Genomic DNA, 12,988 nt, shown 5'->3' on the forward strand with positions numbered 1-12,988 from the left:
TCGCCGGAGCAGCGCGCGTGCCGGAGCGACTGGTACGCCAGCGGGCCGAGGGAGCCGTCGGGCTGCACGGCGAAGACGCCGATGGGCGAGGGGCGAGGCGCAAGGGGCAGCGCGAGGAGCGGGTGGCCCTCGGACTCGACCTGGTAGGTGTGCGTTGGCCGGAGGCCAGCGGCTGCTGCTGCGGCCGACAACGGCTGCGACGACACGGCCTCGTCGTAGGCCGGGAGCGACTCGGTGGATGTCCGGGGCGTCGAGAGGCCGCCGAGCTCGATGTAGTCGCCCTCGGCGTATTCGGGGGGCAGGCTGGCCCGCGTGCCGCGCTGCCGGAGTGCGGCTTTGCTGTCGAGCACCTGCGCGGCCATCATTTTTGCTTGTCGTGTAAGTGGTGCTGAGTCTGACGGGGAGTATCAAGTGTGCGGATTGTCGCAAGTAATTTTGAAGAGTTTCCTTTCCCAAGTCCGCGGTCACAAAGTTTATGTGACGACAGGTTTGACTTTTTTTCAATAATGCCATTTTACGCCTCGAGTTGACGACAATTATATACTCGTGCTCTGAGAGATGCATCTTGCGTGCACCGCATTTCGTGAAATAGAGCCGGCCCCATAATTTCCCATCGCGAAATACGGCTCCCGCTGATAACGGCGCCGCCACAACGGGCTCCCCCGTCCCCCAGCTTCCTAATTCGCTCAACTCGCCCTAAAAGCGGGGAGCATAACCGTTTCGCTTGTGCTGGGCGATACGATCAATACGATTCACGGGGATGTGGAGCCGCAACCAATCACGCGGCAGAACGAGTGCCGCTGCCCCACAAAGCTTGTTCCAACATTTCTGGAGGCTGCCAGGCGAGCCATGAGGTGCAGCGCAAGGCGTTGCTGGGCTGGGTGGCTGTGCTGATGTGCGGCACGAGAAAAGGGGGGGGTTCTGGCGTTTTTTTCGAAGGTTCGATGGAAGGAACTTGGGGCTGTGTGGCCAGGTGAGGGGCCTTTGGTGATTGGTAGAAGGGGCATTGCGTGCCAGTATTTTGCAATGGCAGTTGGTGGGCGAGAGAATAGGGCGGGAAAAACGTTGCTGCCTGGCCGTGACGTAGGGAATGGACGCCAGATCACACCCACTGGCGAATCAACGACGGTGTGGAGAGTTAGTTGATGGCTGCGTGTAAGTGGGGATGAGCATAATGACACGGGTGCGTCAGTGCAAGGTAGGAAGCACATCTCCACGGGAAATTGGATTCGAGTTTCATAGAAGAAGACACTAGAATTGGTAATAATTACAACAAATATATCCAATTTCACCCCTTGTAATAGACCCGTAATTCGCATTGGCGCCGCGCCCCCGAACGTCATAGTACTCATAGTCGTCGTCCAAAAAACGTAAGATCCTTGTCCAGTTGTGCTTCTACCCACAACGGCCACTGGTTGTACATTTGATGCTCGTAGTCCACTCTGGCATTGAGAAACTTCAACCACTTCACAAATCCCGGTGCAGGTCCAGGGTCGGTCGAAGCCGTTGGCCTCTTTTCACGAACGTCGTACTCGCGCTCGGTGATGAATGCCATAATCTGCGACAAGGCGATCCAATGTGCGTGAAGCAGAATCATGCTCTGTCTGTCGAGATTGATAAGCTGCTGGAAGGTGCTATGTGGTAACATCATCCACCATGCATATTGTCTGCCGTTGGATTTATATGCTGCGGGTACAGTTAGAGTCTTGTATTGGTAGGCAAGATTTGGAAACAACGAAAAAGCTACCGCGTACCGTCAAAGGAATTTACGTTGAGCTTCTCTGCAATGCCAAGTAGCTGTTCGCAATACTCAACTTCTACCGGTTCGGCGCATAGTGGCCGTAGGTTGGAGATGGCTTCGACAGCGGCGTCAGCCCACCCTCGTTGGATCAAGGGTAAATCTCTAAGATATGGCTCCATCACCTCGTCCTGTCGGTCTTCGAATAGCTGCTCGAAAATGGGTTTGATTCCCTTGAACATCATTTGCATTCCGACAATGAGAATGCCTCGAATAAACGTCATATACTCTGCCAGACCGTCTTCTAGAGAAACAGACTGGAAGGTCAATGCAAAGCAAGTGGCGACGAGGGCGTTAGCTTCTTCGTAGCTTGTCTGGGCGCGCGCAGATTCGGAAAGCCGCTTCTTGATGGCTTTGATAGCTTTGATGCGGTGGTTCATGGCGGCTTGGACGAAGGAGCTGTCGGTGGGGACAAGTTCTGATGCGGCAAAGCCCAATATGGCGTGCATCAAGAATTCATGCTATCGGGAAAAAAAAAAAAAGAAAGTCAATATCCCCCGTCTTTGTTTTGTGTCACGTAACTTACATTGTGGGCAATGCACGGGATCTCGTGGGTCCAAATCTCCTCTTGCTTCAACGGATGGTGGGGGTAGCACTGGGTGAGGAAGTGCTGGAAGAATCGCATGTCTTGCAGGCTGAAAAGAGGAACCTGATGGTGAGGCTACTATAATGTTAGTCGTGGACGCTGGGATGACATGCCCCATCTTCCCGTGGTTCGTACCTGGTGGGTGATTTGAGGCATGGACGGGTATTCACACTTCAACCCCGTCTTTACGCAATGGCCGCACGCAGGGCGAGTCTCCTGGCACTATGGCGGCGGGTTAGAGTCTCAGCCTTTCAGGGATTTGCTCGTGCGCGCAAGAGACTGGTGATAGATACCTTGATACGCCTCCTCTTGCAGTTATAACATCCGCGTCTGCTCTTGGTATGACCCCTGCGCTCTAACCTCTGCTTCTGAGCGGATTGGCGGCGCATGACTGACATGTCGACAACAGCAGACGTACTCCGCCCATCCGAGCTCGGGGGTGTTGCTTGGCCCGGAGATGACTCCGAAACGGTTCCTGTTGACGTGCTGTGCGATGGATCTGGGAAAGGGATATCCTCCGTTTGCTGCAGAAAGGTCGAATAGTCAAACTCGGAAGGGTCTGGGTAGGTGAGAATCCCTGGCGGGAAGTGCTGCAACATTTGGTCCATGCTGTAGAGTAGTGGAGGACTCAAGCCGCAATCTGAAAATCGATGCTTGTACTCGGTAGAAGATTCGTAACAGTAGTGATTACTGCTGTAGAAGGGGGAGTTGTGGAAGGGGACTTGACATTGAAATAAGACAAGGAGCGTGACGATAGGTAAGCGTCAAGTGTGACGATGGATACGGAGTGGCTAGGAGGGGGGACAGGGTCGGAAACAAGCCACGCCGATTTGAGTCAAAAATCAGACCAAGAAGAAGAGGCTCTTCATACTCGACCTGCCTGTTCCTTGTTCTCCAATTCCAGTCGGACCCAGATTCTGGCCTTGCAGCATGCAGCGTGCAACGTGGAGCAAGGCAGGGCTGAGCGAGCACTTTGTCGTCACGTGTAGGCGTAACTCGACTTTGCCTGACAAGGCGCAAAAATCCGAAGCCGGGCTGGGCAAGATGGGGCGAAAACGAACATTAAGCCAATGTGTCAATGGGATGGTTGAGCGTAAGAAAAGGGCTGAACCGGCGGATTGATGGGCCGGGCCTCGTGGCATCGTGACATGGACGTTTGGGCCGTCGTTCAATGTCGACTTGGCTGTGGCTCTCTGCTGCGCCCAGGTGCCAGCACCAGTGACTCTAGAGTTGACAGTGGACACCAGTTGACCAGTGGAGACACCAGACAGCGGCTCAGCCCAACATTAGACGCTAAGTGGCCCCCAAGCTGCAGCCTGGGGCCATCCATTGACCGCCTATGGGCGCCACTAACCACCTGGACACCGCTGACAGCCACTCACAGCACCGCTGGAACATTCGAAAGCTTATGTCACGCTCCAAGTCACGGTCGTGAACTCGTCGCCATCTGCAACAATCATCATCAACGGTCCATCATTCAGTGGCGTCAAGGGAAGAGAATGTGCCACAGCCCGAAGCTTGCCTTCCAGACTGCCCGTGGAATTTGTCCCGGTCCGTGAATTTCCGAGTGCCTGTCAAACGGTTTAAAGTTCGTACATGTCATCGGTACGCAGCAAGTGGCTGTGACCTTCATGTGCAGTTTTGCGGCCGCACCACACGTACGTCACTCCAATACACAAGTTCTATCTTCTCCGGCATCTCAGCACCGACTTTGCAGAATCACAGAACAATCACTGGCCCATTCGAACGGTGGCTGTAATCATGCCGGCCTGCCCCGGCTGGGCGTGAGCAGGGACGCCCGAGCAGCCTGCGAAGCTTTGAAGCTTGGAACCCGGGGGATGCAAGATTCTGTGCCGCAGGAGTGCCTGTCACTTCCGAATCAGCAAAAAACACGTCGTTATAAGGCTGTGGTGCAAACCAATAGGAGGCCCTTCAGCCATCAGCAGAATCAGACTGATTGCACTCGGGACACCCGCCGGAGTCATGGTGTCCCAGCTTCGCTAAGATCTACATTCCATCTCGATCTCCATCATCCACATGTCAGCATTCAAAGCGGCCGACAGCCAGCTCAATAACCAGTCCAGTCAACCTGCCCTCAAATTCGGGCTGTCGCTCTCCGCCAAGAGAAGTATCGGAACGCTCCGGAGTACAAGCCCGTCACATTCGACCGTGAGCAAACCAATGTTGCTTGGACCAAAGGCTCATTTGCAATAGACACCTTGACGCAGAACTGACGAGAAAGAGGCTGAACACCCATCACTGGACCGTGCACCCCAAATACAGCCACGCCTGACTCCATCCAACACGACGCTTTGGGGGGGAGTTTTTTCTCCCATTTTTGTATGATGGGTAAAGTCTTGCAGGGCACACCAACCTCGTCCTCTGCCTAAGACCTAGGTATTCTTTGTCACGCTATGTACAAGTAGGAACCTTTGGCCCTGATACAAACTAAACTCCGAAGAGGCGGAAACTATTCACAATACCGTCTGGCAACGGCAGATCAAGTTGCTAAACTTGGGCGCAGCATCAGGGCCCGATTTTGTGCACAATCATGGCACCCTGCCAAGGAGATAAACGTTCCCGCTTTCGAATCATGGGCTCGACTGTTTCTCTTGACCAAGTCTTTCTGCCCCTAATCATGGCGGGACTGTGGCTACTTGTCATGTTGCGTTAATAGCGTGATTCCGCAGGCTAAATTTGCCGTTGACGAATTTCAGAGTTGTTCCGGCGACAGGTATTGGTGGAAATTACCCTAGCCAAGTCATCACAGTCCGTTGTTGCCAGTCCTTTGGAGCTGTGCTTTTGCATGTTCGATCTTCCGCAATCACATGTTTGACTTGCAAGTAAAGGAGGGGCGTGTGGTAACTGTAAATTTGCATGTCGCATCAAAAGCTCATGCCGACATCTGTTGTGGGATAAGGCTGCCTCGGTTGATTGAGAACGCATGCTTGACGTGGTGTAATTAATTGCTGTATGGCAATAGATCATAGATATCGGATGTCGGGACAACTTACCAGCCAATACATCAGCGACCACATACGGAGTACAGGATTGAGAAAACAAGAGACTGGCAAACGGGTGAGCTGATCCTTGGCGCCTCCTCCGCAGCATTGCTGACAGCCTTCTCCAGTTACACCGAAGGTCGAATCGCGCGAGAAAACCTCCCAAGGCAGCGTCTAGGCCTGGCCGGGCTAGAGACGAGTCATCCAACCCACAATCTGACAATTGGTCATGTGTAGCTAGTCGAGAAATCATACCGTGCTAGACGTTTCGTCTCAGATATTTCGGCACATAGTCCATGATCGGCTCCATACGAGAATTCTTGTCTACTCTGCATCACTGAATGACTTAAAGACTTGGTTTGCTTTTTGGCAGCTGAGATGGCTGCGAATCAACTTACATGGCTAACCTCCAGCCTTGTCTAGTATGTATAAGTGAAACCCTCCAGCCCCTCCAATATCGCCTTGCCCCTCTTCACCTTTTGATTTGAGTACCAGAACCAAATCGACAACCCACCGGTGCAAAGCAAGATACAAACGTTGCAAGCAATGGACGCATAGATTCCCGGAAGGTATCTGGGCTGATCCTGGCTCCTAAAGACCAAGGCGCCGGCGATTCCGCCGATACCACCAAAACCGACCAATGTGGCACTGCAGAATGCGCGTTTCCAGTGCCCGCGAATATTGTTAGCTTGATACGTCAACACGGGGGGCGTGTTCCCACTGGCTCCCGCCACGACGAAGAAGACACCCGTGTATCGAACGGGATACGCATGGTGGAATGCCATGAGCATCAGCCCAACGAGCGCGAGAACCGCGTTGAAGGCTATAATGGGGCCTCGCAGACGATACCGGTCCCCGAGCCAAGCTTGTGCGTACATGACCAGACCTGTAAAGACCCACGGCGGCACGATGAGACATTGAGATTCTGCGACAGAGAAACCTAGCGGCAAAAGGTAAGACGAAGGAAACGGGGAAGTAGACACGCGGGGTCGAGAACTAACCCATTCCGAGGAGAATCATAGGAAGGAAAAAGTTGATGGAGTAGCCTACAGTCGTGACGCAGAAGAATATAAAGGCAAAGATCCAGATTTTAAAGTCGGCAGCGGGTGCAAGAAACGCACCAAGAGAAAATGGTTCCGTCACAGCATCTCCCCGATCACGGTTGACGCGCCGGATGATAAAATCGCGCTCCTGTCTGGTGATGAAATTCCACGACTGGTCGGCCTCCTCCGGAAAGCCCACGAGGAAGGCGTACGAGACGAGAGCACCGACGCAAGAGAGGATACCTTCAATGATAAAGATCCATCTCCAGCCTCTCAGGCCCCCCAGTCCGTTCATCTGAGAGAGACCAAAGGCCAGAATACCACCAAGCGCACCAGCGACGCACCCGACGCCATAAAATACGGTGTAGCGCTTCTGCATGTCGAATCGAGTGTACCAGGTGCTCAGAAGATATACCGCCCCAGGGAAGTAGCCGGCTTCGAAAACACTGACATTGTTCTCATTAGCACCTCTATTTAACACTCTCGGGGAAATCGTTTGTCTGTTCCCCCTCCCTTTTGCCCATTCGGTTTTTTTTTTCTGTTTGTCCTCGTTGACGCCTTTCTTTGTTGGAGTACCTCGACATCCTTTACTTACCCTATCAAGACGCGAAGCCCTGCAAGAGTCTGCCAGGAATGGACGAAGCCGTTCCCAATCATGACCAGGCCCCAAGCCATTGCGATTGAACTAAGGAACCACCGGGGTCCGATCTTCCGGGTAAGAACCGTGCCGAGGGGTTGAAAGACAGTGTAGGTGATGAAAAACGCCGAAATGACAATGGAATATCGGGCGCCTGTCTGAAGCGCAAGATCGCTGTTGAGGTGCGCGACGGCGGCGGTAGAGATATTGACGCGGTCCACGAGTGATATAACATAGAGGCAGGCCAATACGGTGACGAGTCGAAGGTCGCTAGATTTCATGAGCCGCTGACGAGGAAGAAGAGGAAATTGAGCTTGCCAGGGGAGGAAACTTGAACCAACATGCGCCGGATGATCCTCTTTTGTTCCTGAAGCGAGTACACCTCGTCGTCGTCTATATCGCGCTGGGCCTGGCGAGACGGCACGGCAGTTTGCCTTTCTGTGTGGGAGCTTGCATACTCTGACTTTTCCATGGTCTATGGCAGCCGGATTTGTGTAGAAGAAGGGGGAGAGTGGCGGAAAATTTGTAGAGCGAAGGGGATTGTATAGATACCAACACCCATACAGAAGATTGGATTTATACATGGCGGTTTTACGCTTTTGTCAGACACGCCCCGGGGGTACGGCCAACATGTGTAGACCGTAGAGTAAGCGGTTAGCTCGTGGCGTGGAAGGCTAGTCGAAGGATCGCTGCCACGTGTAAGCACCCCGTAGCATGGCAATTTCAGCTCCCGAAGCCACCCTGAACCCCAAACCTTGAAATATTGGCCTTGGGGTATGCAACCGGAACATCCATGGGGGGCGATACGTTGCAATCAGGACGAGGCCTTTTGTCTGTGTGCTTGATATAACGCCGCGTGCTATCGACGCTGCTGCTGAATGTAGTTGCCACGGGAAACGCTACGTTTTGCCCCAGCAGCCTGATGATACAGGCGGCACAGTATGATGATACTTTGTGGCTGACCATGAATATGATGAGTATCTACTCCGTACTCGAGTACCTAGTGGGTGGTTGACTAGTCTATGGAAGCGGCAGTGTTTTGCCATGTGTCAGTGAACCCTCGTTGCGCTGCGCCAAGGCTAGAAACTCAATAAGCTTGAACCAGCCATGCTGCATTGCCGTGCGTGCTCATTCGCCCCCTATGAAATTCATCGCCCAGGTCCTCCACTGAAGGCGCAGAGTTGTTAGGATGTATTGGACTTGTAGCCAAAGACTGCAGTTATCGCGAACAAAGTCATCCAGAAAGCAAGGGCCGCCATGCACACTCAAGGCCCGGCAGTTATGCTGAGTTTTCGCATTTCCCCGTGCACTCGGAAGGCCGTGGTCAGGATAGCATCCCCGCAGTGGCCGAACGCACCGGACTTGTCTGGATATAGCAAATAGTGTCTTGACGAGAGCATTCTGAATATGCGGCCTCTGTACGGGCACCTGCCTACTGGCGGCCGATTCGCAGTTCTGTATTGCACGAATAAGAGCCTGTGCATCACTGGACCAGGCCGTGTGGTTTTCCTCGTACGGATGAAGCAACGTGTAAGACAGGTAGTCGGATAGCGTCCCGTACGTGATTAACTGGCGATAGAACTGCGGGGTGTGGACTCTGAGACTGAGCACCTCGTGGGAAGGTTGCTGGATGACACGCAGGTGTAAAAGACTGTAGCTGCGGGAACACGACTTCTCCCCGTCCTGCTCCTCAAGACGAGTCAATACTCCGTGTTTGCCAGGTGCCGTGTTAACAAGGTATTCCATGTACCGGACAAAGATGTACTGCAAAAAGGTTTCTGCGGCGGTTGGCCGTCGCGGTAGAGCCGACGGACTCGGTTCTGGACGGTACCAAATCTCCAGCTTGCGGACCCGAGCCAGCAAGATTGCCTGGAATAGGATTTTCAGAACTGAATTCTCCCCCGGTCAGCATCCCATCCGCTAGAGAAGTAAGCGGCTGGTAAGAACGCCCTTACATGTTGTGAGAATGTTTGAGCCCCAACATATAAGAAGCCATAGCGCCTGGACTGTCGGTAGCATTTCCGGATCTATCGCAGGCGTGACTGACCACCAACGAGCCACCAGTTTAGGACGGCCTTTGGAAGAGCGCAACGTGATTGCGACTGAAATTTCCCCCTCGTCGGCGGGATCCAAGGTAGAGAGCGTGTACGCCCCCTTTCTAGAGTTAAACGGGGACACGTGAAAGTCCTTGCCAAGGGTCTGCCTGAACATGCCAGCGTTCCCAGAGGCCGGAAATAAATACATGCGCCGCTCGTCAAACGTGTTGTTGACCTCTGCGACGACGTACTTGAGACTCATGTCTGCCGTGTAGAGATACCAAAACGAGGCCGGGCTGAATGCGTAGTTCAGGAAGCGAGGCGAAGTGAGGAGGTACACGTAGGGAAAGTCGGCTGGGTTGAGGCCCTGTTTGCGAATGGCAAATTAGCCACGGGACACGTCATGGGCGTCCCAACTTCTGTGCTTGTATACCTGTAGTTGTAGGTATGCGTCGATATTCTCGGAGAGGGTGGCCCCGTCCCGTCCGCGGTTTAAATGGTCCTTGGGCGAGACGTGAAGCCAGCCCCTTGCCCACCATGATGCGGTGTTGACGGAGAGCAACCAGTTGGACGTGGGAGAACGCACGGAGATGCCCACCGACAAGTACGGATAGGCAAAACGGTGCTTCTTTGGAAACAACCGACGGTGTGAGATTTTGCATTTAATGATTTGCGTTTTGTGGATGGAAACATCGTCGCCGTGTTTGGCTGCGAGTTGGAGAGGGACATTTGTGAGCATTGTCAGCTAGGCAAAATTCATGTTAGCCACTAGGTAGACGGAGAGGCAAGGTACCCCAATAGTTTTTATATGTGAGCAAGATTCAAGAAGGGCAAACTGACGAAATCAAATATACCTACCGAGGAGTCCGTTGCATGATTCCTCCGGCGTTGCATTGATTTCATGTAGACGATTCACACCGGTGCATGTGCCAAACCCTACACCTGCTTACTCGGTAGTTACGCTAAGCTTCCTTCAGTTGGTTCCCACGTCGGTTTAAATCCTTCGATGCCCTCCACACACAGTGCCACATGTGCTTACTCACACAGTCTGCATGGAAGACCTCCCTCTGTGCCCCGGATATGACTGCTCGTATTTTACTCTGTTTATACTATTCCGTACATAACTACCTAGGTAGGTAGTTTTCTGTCTTGTCTTTTTTTTTTCTTTCTCTCAAGTACCTTGAAACCGACTTGTCCTTCACCGGCACAAGCGTTATTCACGCTGCAACAAGCTGAAATGGCGTCTGAAAAACACTTTAGACACATTCCTCCGTTCCCTGACGATGTCCCAGTCATTTCCATGAACACCATCTCCCTGGCAGGCTTACGTCTAGGCGACGGGAATGCTGCCCAGCGCATGCTAGCTGCTTGCCAGGAGCTGGGATTTTTCTCCCTCAGTCTCCGCGGGGACAGCCTGGGGGAGGCCATGATGGAAGACATTGACCAGCTTTTTGATGTGGGGAAGGACATCATGAACCTTCCCCAGCATGTCAAACAGCAATATCTCCACGATATCCCGAGGAGCTTTCTGGGGTAAGCCGACCCCCTCTTCCCGCTTCCCCACAGTTTCTGTCTGTCTGACGTCGCAAGTACAGATTCAAGCCTCTCGGCCACGCCAAGACGGAAACAGAGGAGCCAGACCGCTTCGAATGGTTCAACATGGGTCAAGACGGTCTCATGGGTACCGCCCCGCTTCAACCACTCCCGCCTCTCGTGCACGGCCATCTCGCCCTCTTCACCTCGTTTCTCAAGCACGGCCAGACTCTGCTCACGGCGATATGCTCTGCCCTCGAGGCCCAGCTCTCTCTGCCAGAGGGCATTCTCATGTCGTCGCAGACGCCTACGAAACCCTCGGGGACCGTCATCCGGCTCATCAAAGCCCTTGCCAGCCCACAGGCTGAGGATCTGCGGACGAGCATGATCCACCACACGGATTTTGGCACCATCACGCTTCTAGCAAATGTCATTGGCGGCCTGCAAATCCTGACTCCTGGAGGGTCTGCCACGGATGAAGGCGCCTGGCGCTGGGTGCGTCCCCAGCCAGGCTGCCTGATTGTCAATCTCGGGGATGCCATGGTGCAGTGGACCGGCGGCATCCTGCGCAGCAACGTCCACCGCATTCGATATCCGCCGGGCCAGCAGCGCTATGTTGACCGGTACAGCCTGGCCATTCTCTTCAGGCCAGAGCGGGAGGCAAGCATGAGAGACAAGACGGGCGGAGATGCTGCCGCCGACGTAGAAGACGGCAACTTGACCGCCTGGGAGTGGGAGGTGAAGAAGGCCATGGCCTTGGCAAGGGGAGACGCCGTCGTGCAGAGCAAGGGCGGGAAGCCTCGCAAAGGTTTAGACTAACATGATATTTGACATTTACTACACAATGGCTGCTTCCTTGTCCCACGGATGGACCAGCGTCTGACGGCTTTCCTGCTGCTCCTGCGCATCAACCCTATGTGCCTGTATGTCGATGCTGGTCTCCATATGGACCACCCCGCTGCCTTTTGGAACGCGGGAGGCAAAAGCACTGAGCGGTATTTCATCCTTATTTTCATCCTCGTTATAAACCGGCCTGGCGTTGGCAGGCCGCGCACTTGCCCCCGCGAAGCCCTTGCTGCCTGAGCCAGAGTCGACGCTACCCGTGTGATCAGAGGCCTTGGCAGTAGAGCCGCTGCGAGAGCCCCGTGACCAAAAGGCATTCGTCTTATTGTGGACGCTGCGGATAAGAGTGAAGGTCGCAGGGAGGTCGGCGATGACTTCTGCAAGATTGCGCTCTACGATCGTGCAAAGGTACACCCGGTACAGAGCCCAAGTGAAGTCTGGCTTGTAAAAGTCGCCATCAAAAGCAACGCGAGTAATAGACGAGGCAAAGACCCTGCAGTTTCACGGCGGACTCTGTCAGCACCAGCTACGTCTCGGGCAGGAGCAGGGGAAAACACATACAACAGCCCCGATCCTGTCAACCCAATAATAACGAGCCGCTTCCCAAGACTCATCTGGAGCCTTCCGATAAAGTACACGGGCGATATGGCGTAGAAAAGATCAGTGATGCTATTGATGACTGGGCAGCCGCGCTCGTCAGCAAAGAAGATGGAAAACGTGATGGAAGGGGGGTAGGTTCCTCACTGGTAAAGGCAATAATGGACGTGACCAAGGTCTTGACGCTTTTCACCTCGCCGGGAATGTCGGGCTCCCACAGCTTCCGGAGCGGGCTCGCCTGGAGACCCCAGAATATGCCCTGGCAGGTGCTCGCGGTGGTGGTGATGGCGATGAGCGCGTACACTATCCAGGCGGTGCGCCGGTGGACGCCCTGGATCAGGGCCAGGATGAAGAAGCAGACGGAGATCTTGACGGCCCAGAGGGAAATGTTGGCGAACAGGATGTTGTACTGGCTGAAGCGCCGGACGGTGAGCACCTGCTCGCGGGTGAGGAACTGGAGGTGTCGGCCGAAGCCGGACTGGACGGACTGGATCTCGAGCACGTTGGCGGTGAGGTTGAAGGCCTAGGCCATGTAAGTTTCTTGGCTCGTTATATATACATATACGCATACATATACACACACATATATATATACATGTGTATGTGTATGTGTGTGTGTGTGTGTGTGTATAAGTGTGCAGAATCTACTGTTCAAAACTCACAAGGGCAATGACGATAAAGTAATCCGCAGCCCCGAGACCAGCCTTGGTCGCGATCTTCATGGCAATACGCGACGTCGTGGATATGCTGATGAGCACGGAAAACACCACACACAAGACCAGGACGACGCTTCCGTTACTCTCGTCGACCAGGGACGGGTCGAACTTGATGAATCCATTAGACATGTCGAAGGTGTCCGTACAAAGATGTCACCGAAAACCCGCTGAAAAAAAAAAAGAATGAGCGCCTTGGA

At 53.8% G+C, this 12,988-nt stretch overlaps 6 protein-coding genes across 6 annotated transcripts in view; 1 reads left to right on the forward strand and 5 right to left on the reverse strand.

Annotated features, from left to right (window-relative positions):
* Positions 1–365, reverse strand: part of MAA_07623 (uncharacterized protein) — a gene marked incomplete at both ends in the record, with an annotated part of 711 nt that extends 346 nt beyond the window's left edge. The window contains one exon of the mRNA XM_007825621.1: positions 37–365. Within this exon, the coding sequence (XP_007823812.1) occupies positions 37–365 (329 nt within the window). The remainder of the gene's footprint in view (positions 1–36) is intronic.
* Positions 366–1,348: 983 nt separating this feature from the next.
* Positions 1,349–2,992, reverse strand: MAA_07622 (C6 zinc finger protein; the record flags this gene model as incomplete). The annotated part of the gene is made up of 5 exons (XM_007825620.2): positions 1,349–1,686; positions 1,755–2,259; positions 2,325–2,459; positions 2,520–2,606; positions 2,678–2,992. 5 exons carry the CDS (start codon positions 2,990–2,992, stop codon positions 1,349–1,351), a joined length of 1,380 nt encoding a protein of 459 aa, XP_007823811.2.
* A 2,813-nt stretch (positions 2,993–5,805) lies between these two features.
* On the reverse strand, positions 5,806–7,650 carry MAA_07621 (phthalate transporter; the record flags this gene model as incomplete). The annotated part of the gene is made up of 3 exons (XM_007825619.2): positions 5,806–6,326; positions 6,388–6,875; positions 7,025–7,650. The coding sequence occupies 3 exons, from the start codon at positions 7,648–7,650 to the stop codon at positions 5,806–5,808; spliced, it is 1,635 nt and encodes a 544-aa protein (XP_007823810.2).
* A 544-nt stretch (positions 7,651–8,194) lies between these two features.
* Positions 8,195–9,841, reverse strand: MAA_10621 (MYB DNA-binding domain-containing protein; the record flags this gene model as incomplete). Its single annotated transcript, XM_011412339.1, has 3 exons — positions 8,195–8,955; positions 9,022–9,469; positions 9,536–9,841. 3 exons carry the CDS (start codon positions 9,839–9,841, stop codon positions 8,195–8,197), a joined length of 1,515 nt encoding a protein of 504 aa, XP_011410641.1.
* Positions 9,842–10,339: 498 nt separating this feature from the next.
* On the forward strand, positions 10,340–11,454 carry MAA_07620 (2OG-Fe(II) oxygenase family oxidoreductase; the record flags this gene model as incomplete). Its single annotated transcript, XM_007825618.1, has 2 exons — positions 10,340–10,635; positions 10,698–11,454. The coding sequence occupies 2 exons, from the start codon at positions 10,340–10,342 to the stop codon at positions 11,452–11,454; spliced, it is 1,053 nt and encodes a 350-aa protein (XP_007823809.1).
* An 18-nt stretch (positions 11,455–11,472) lies between these two features.
* MAA_07619 (uncharacterized protein) lies at positions 11,473–12,920 on the reverse strand (the record flags this gene model as incomplete). Its single annotated transcript, XM_007825617.2, has 4 exons — positions 11,473–11,971; positions 12,040–12,157; positions 12,223–12,598; positions 12,738–12,920. 4 exons carry the CDS (start codon positions 12,918–12,920, stop codon positions 11,473–11,475), a joined length of 1,176 nt encoding a protein of 391 aa, XP_007823808.2.
* Between the last annotated feature and the right edge of the window lie 68 nt (positions 12,921–12,988).

This window comes from Metarhizium robertsii (assembly GCF_000187425.2).
Source record: "Metarhizium robertsii ARSEF 23 chromosome Unknown MAA_Scf_1, whole genome shotgun sequence".
NCBI classification, from domain to species: Eukaryota; Fungi; Ascomycota; class Sordariomycetes; order Hypocreales; family Clavicipitaceae; genus Metarhizium; species Metarhizium robertsii.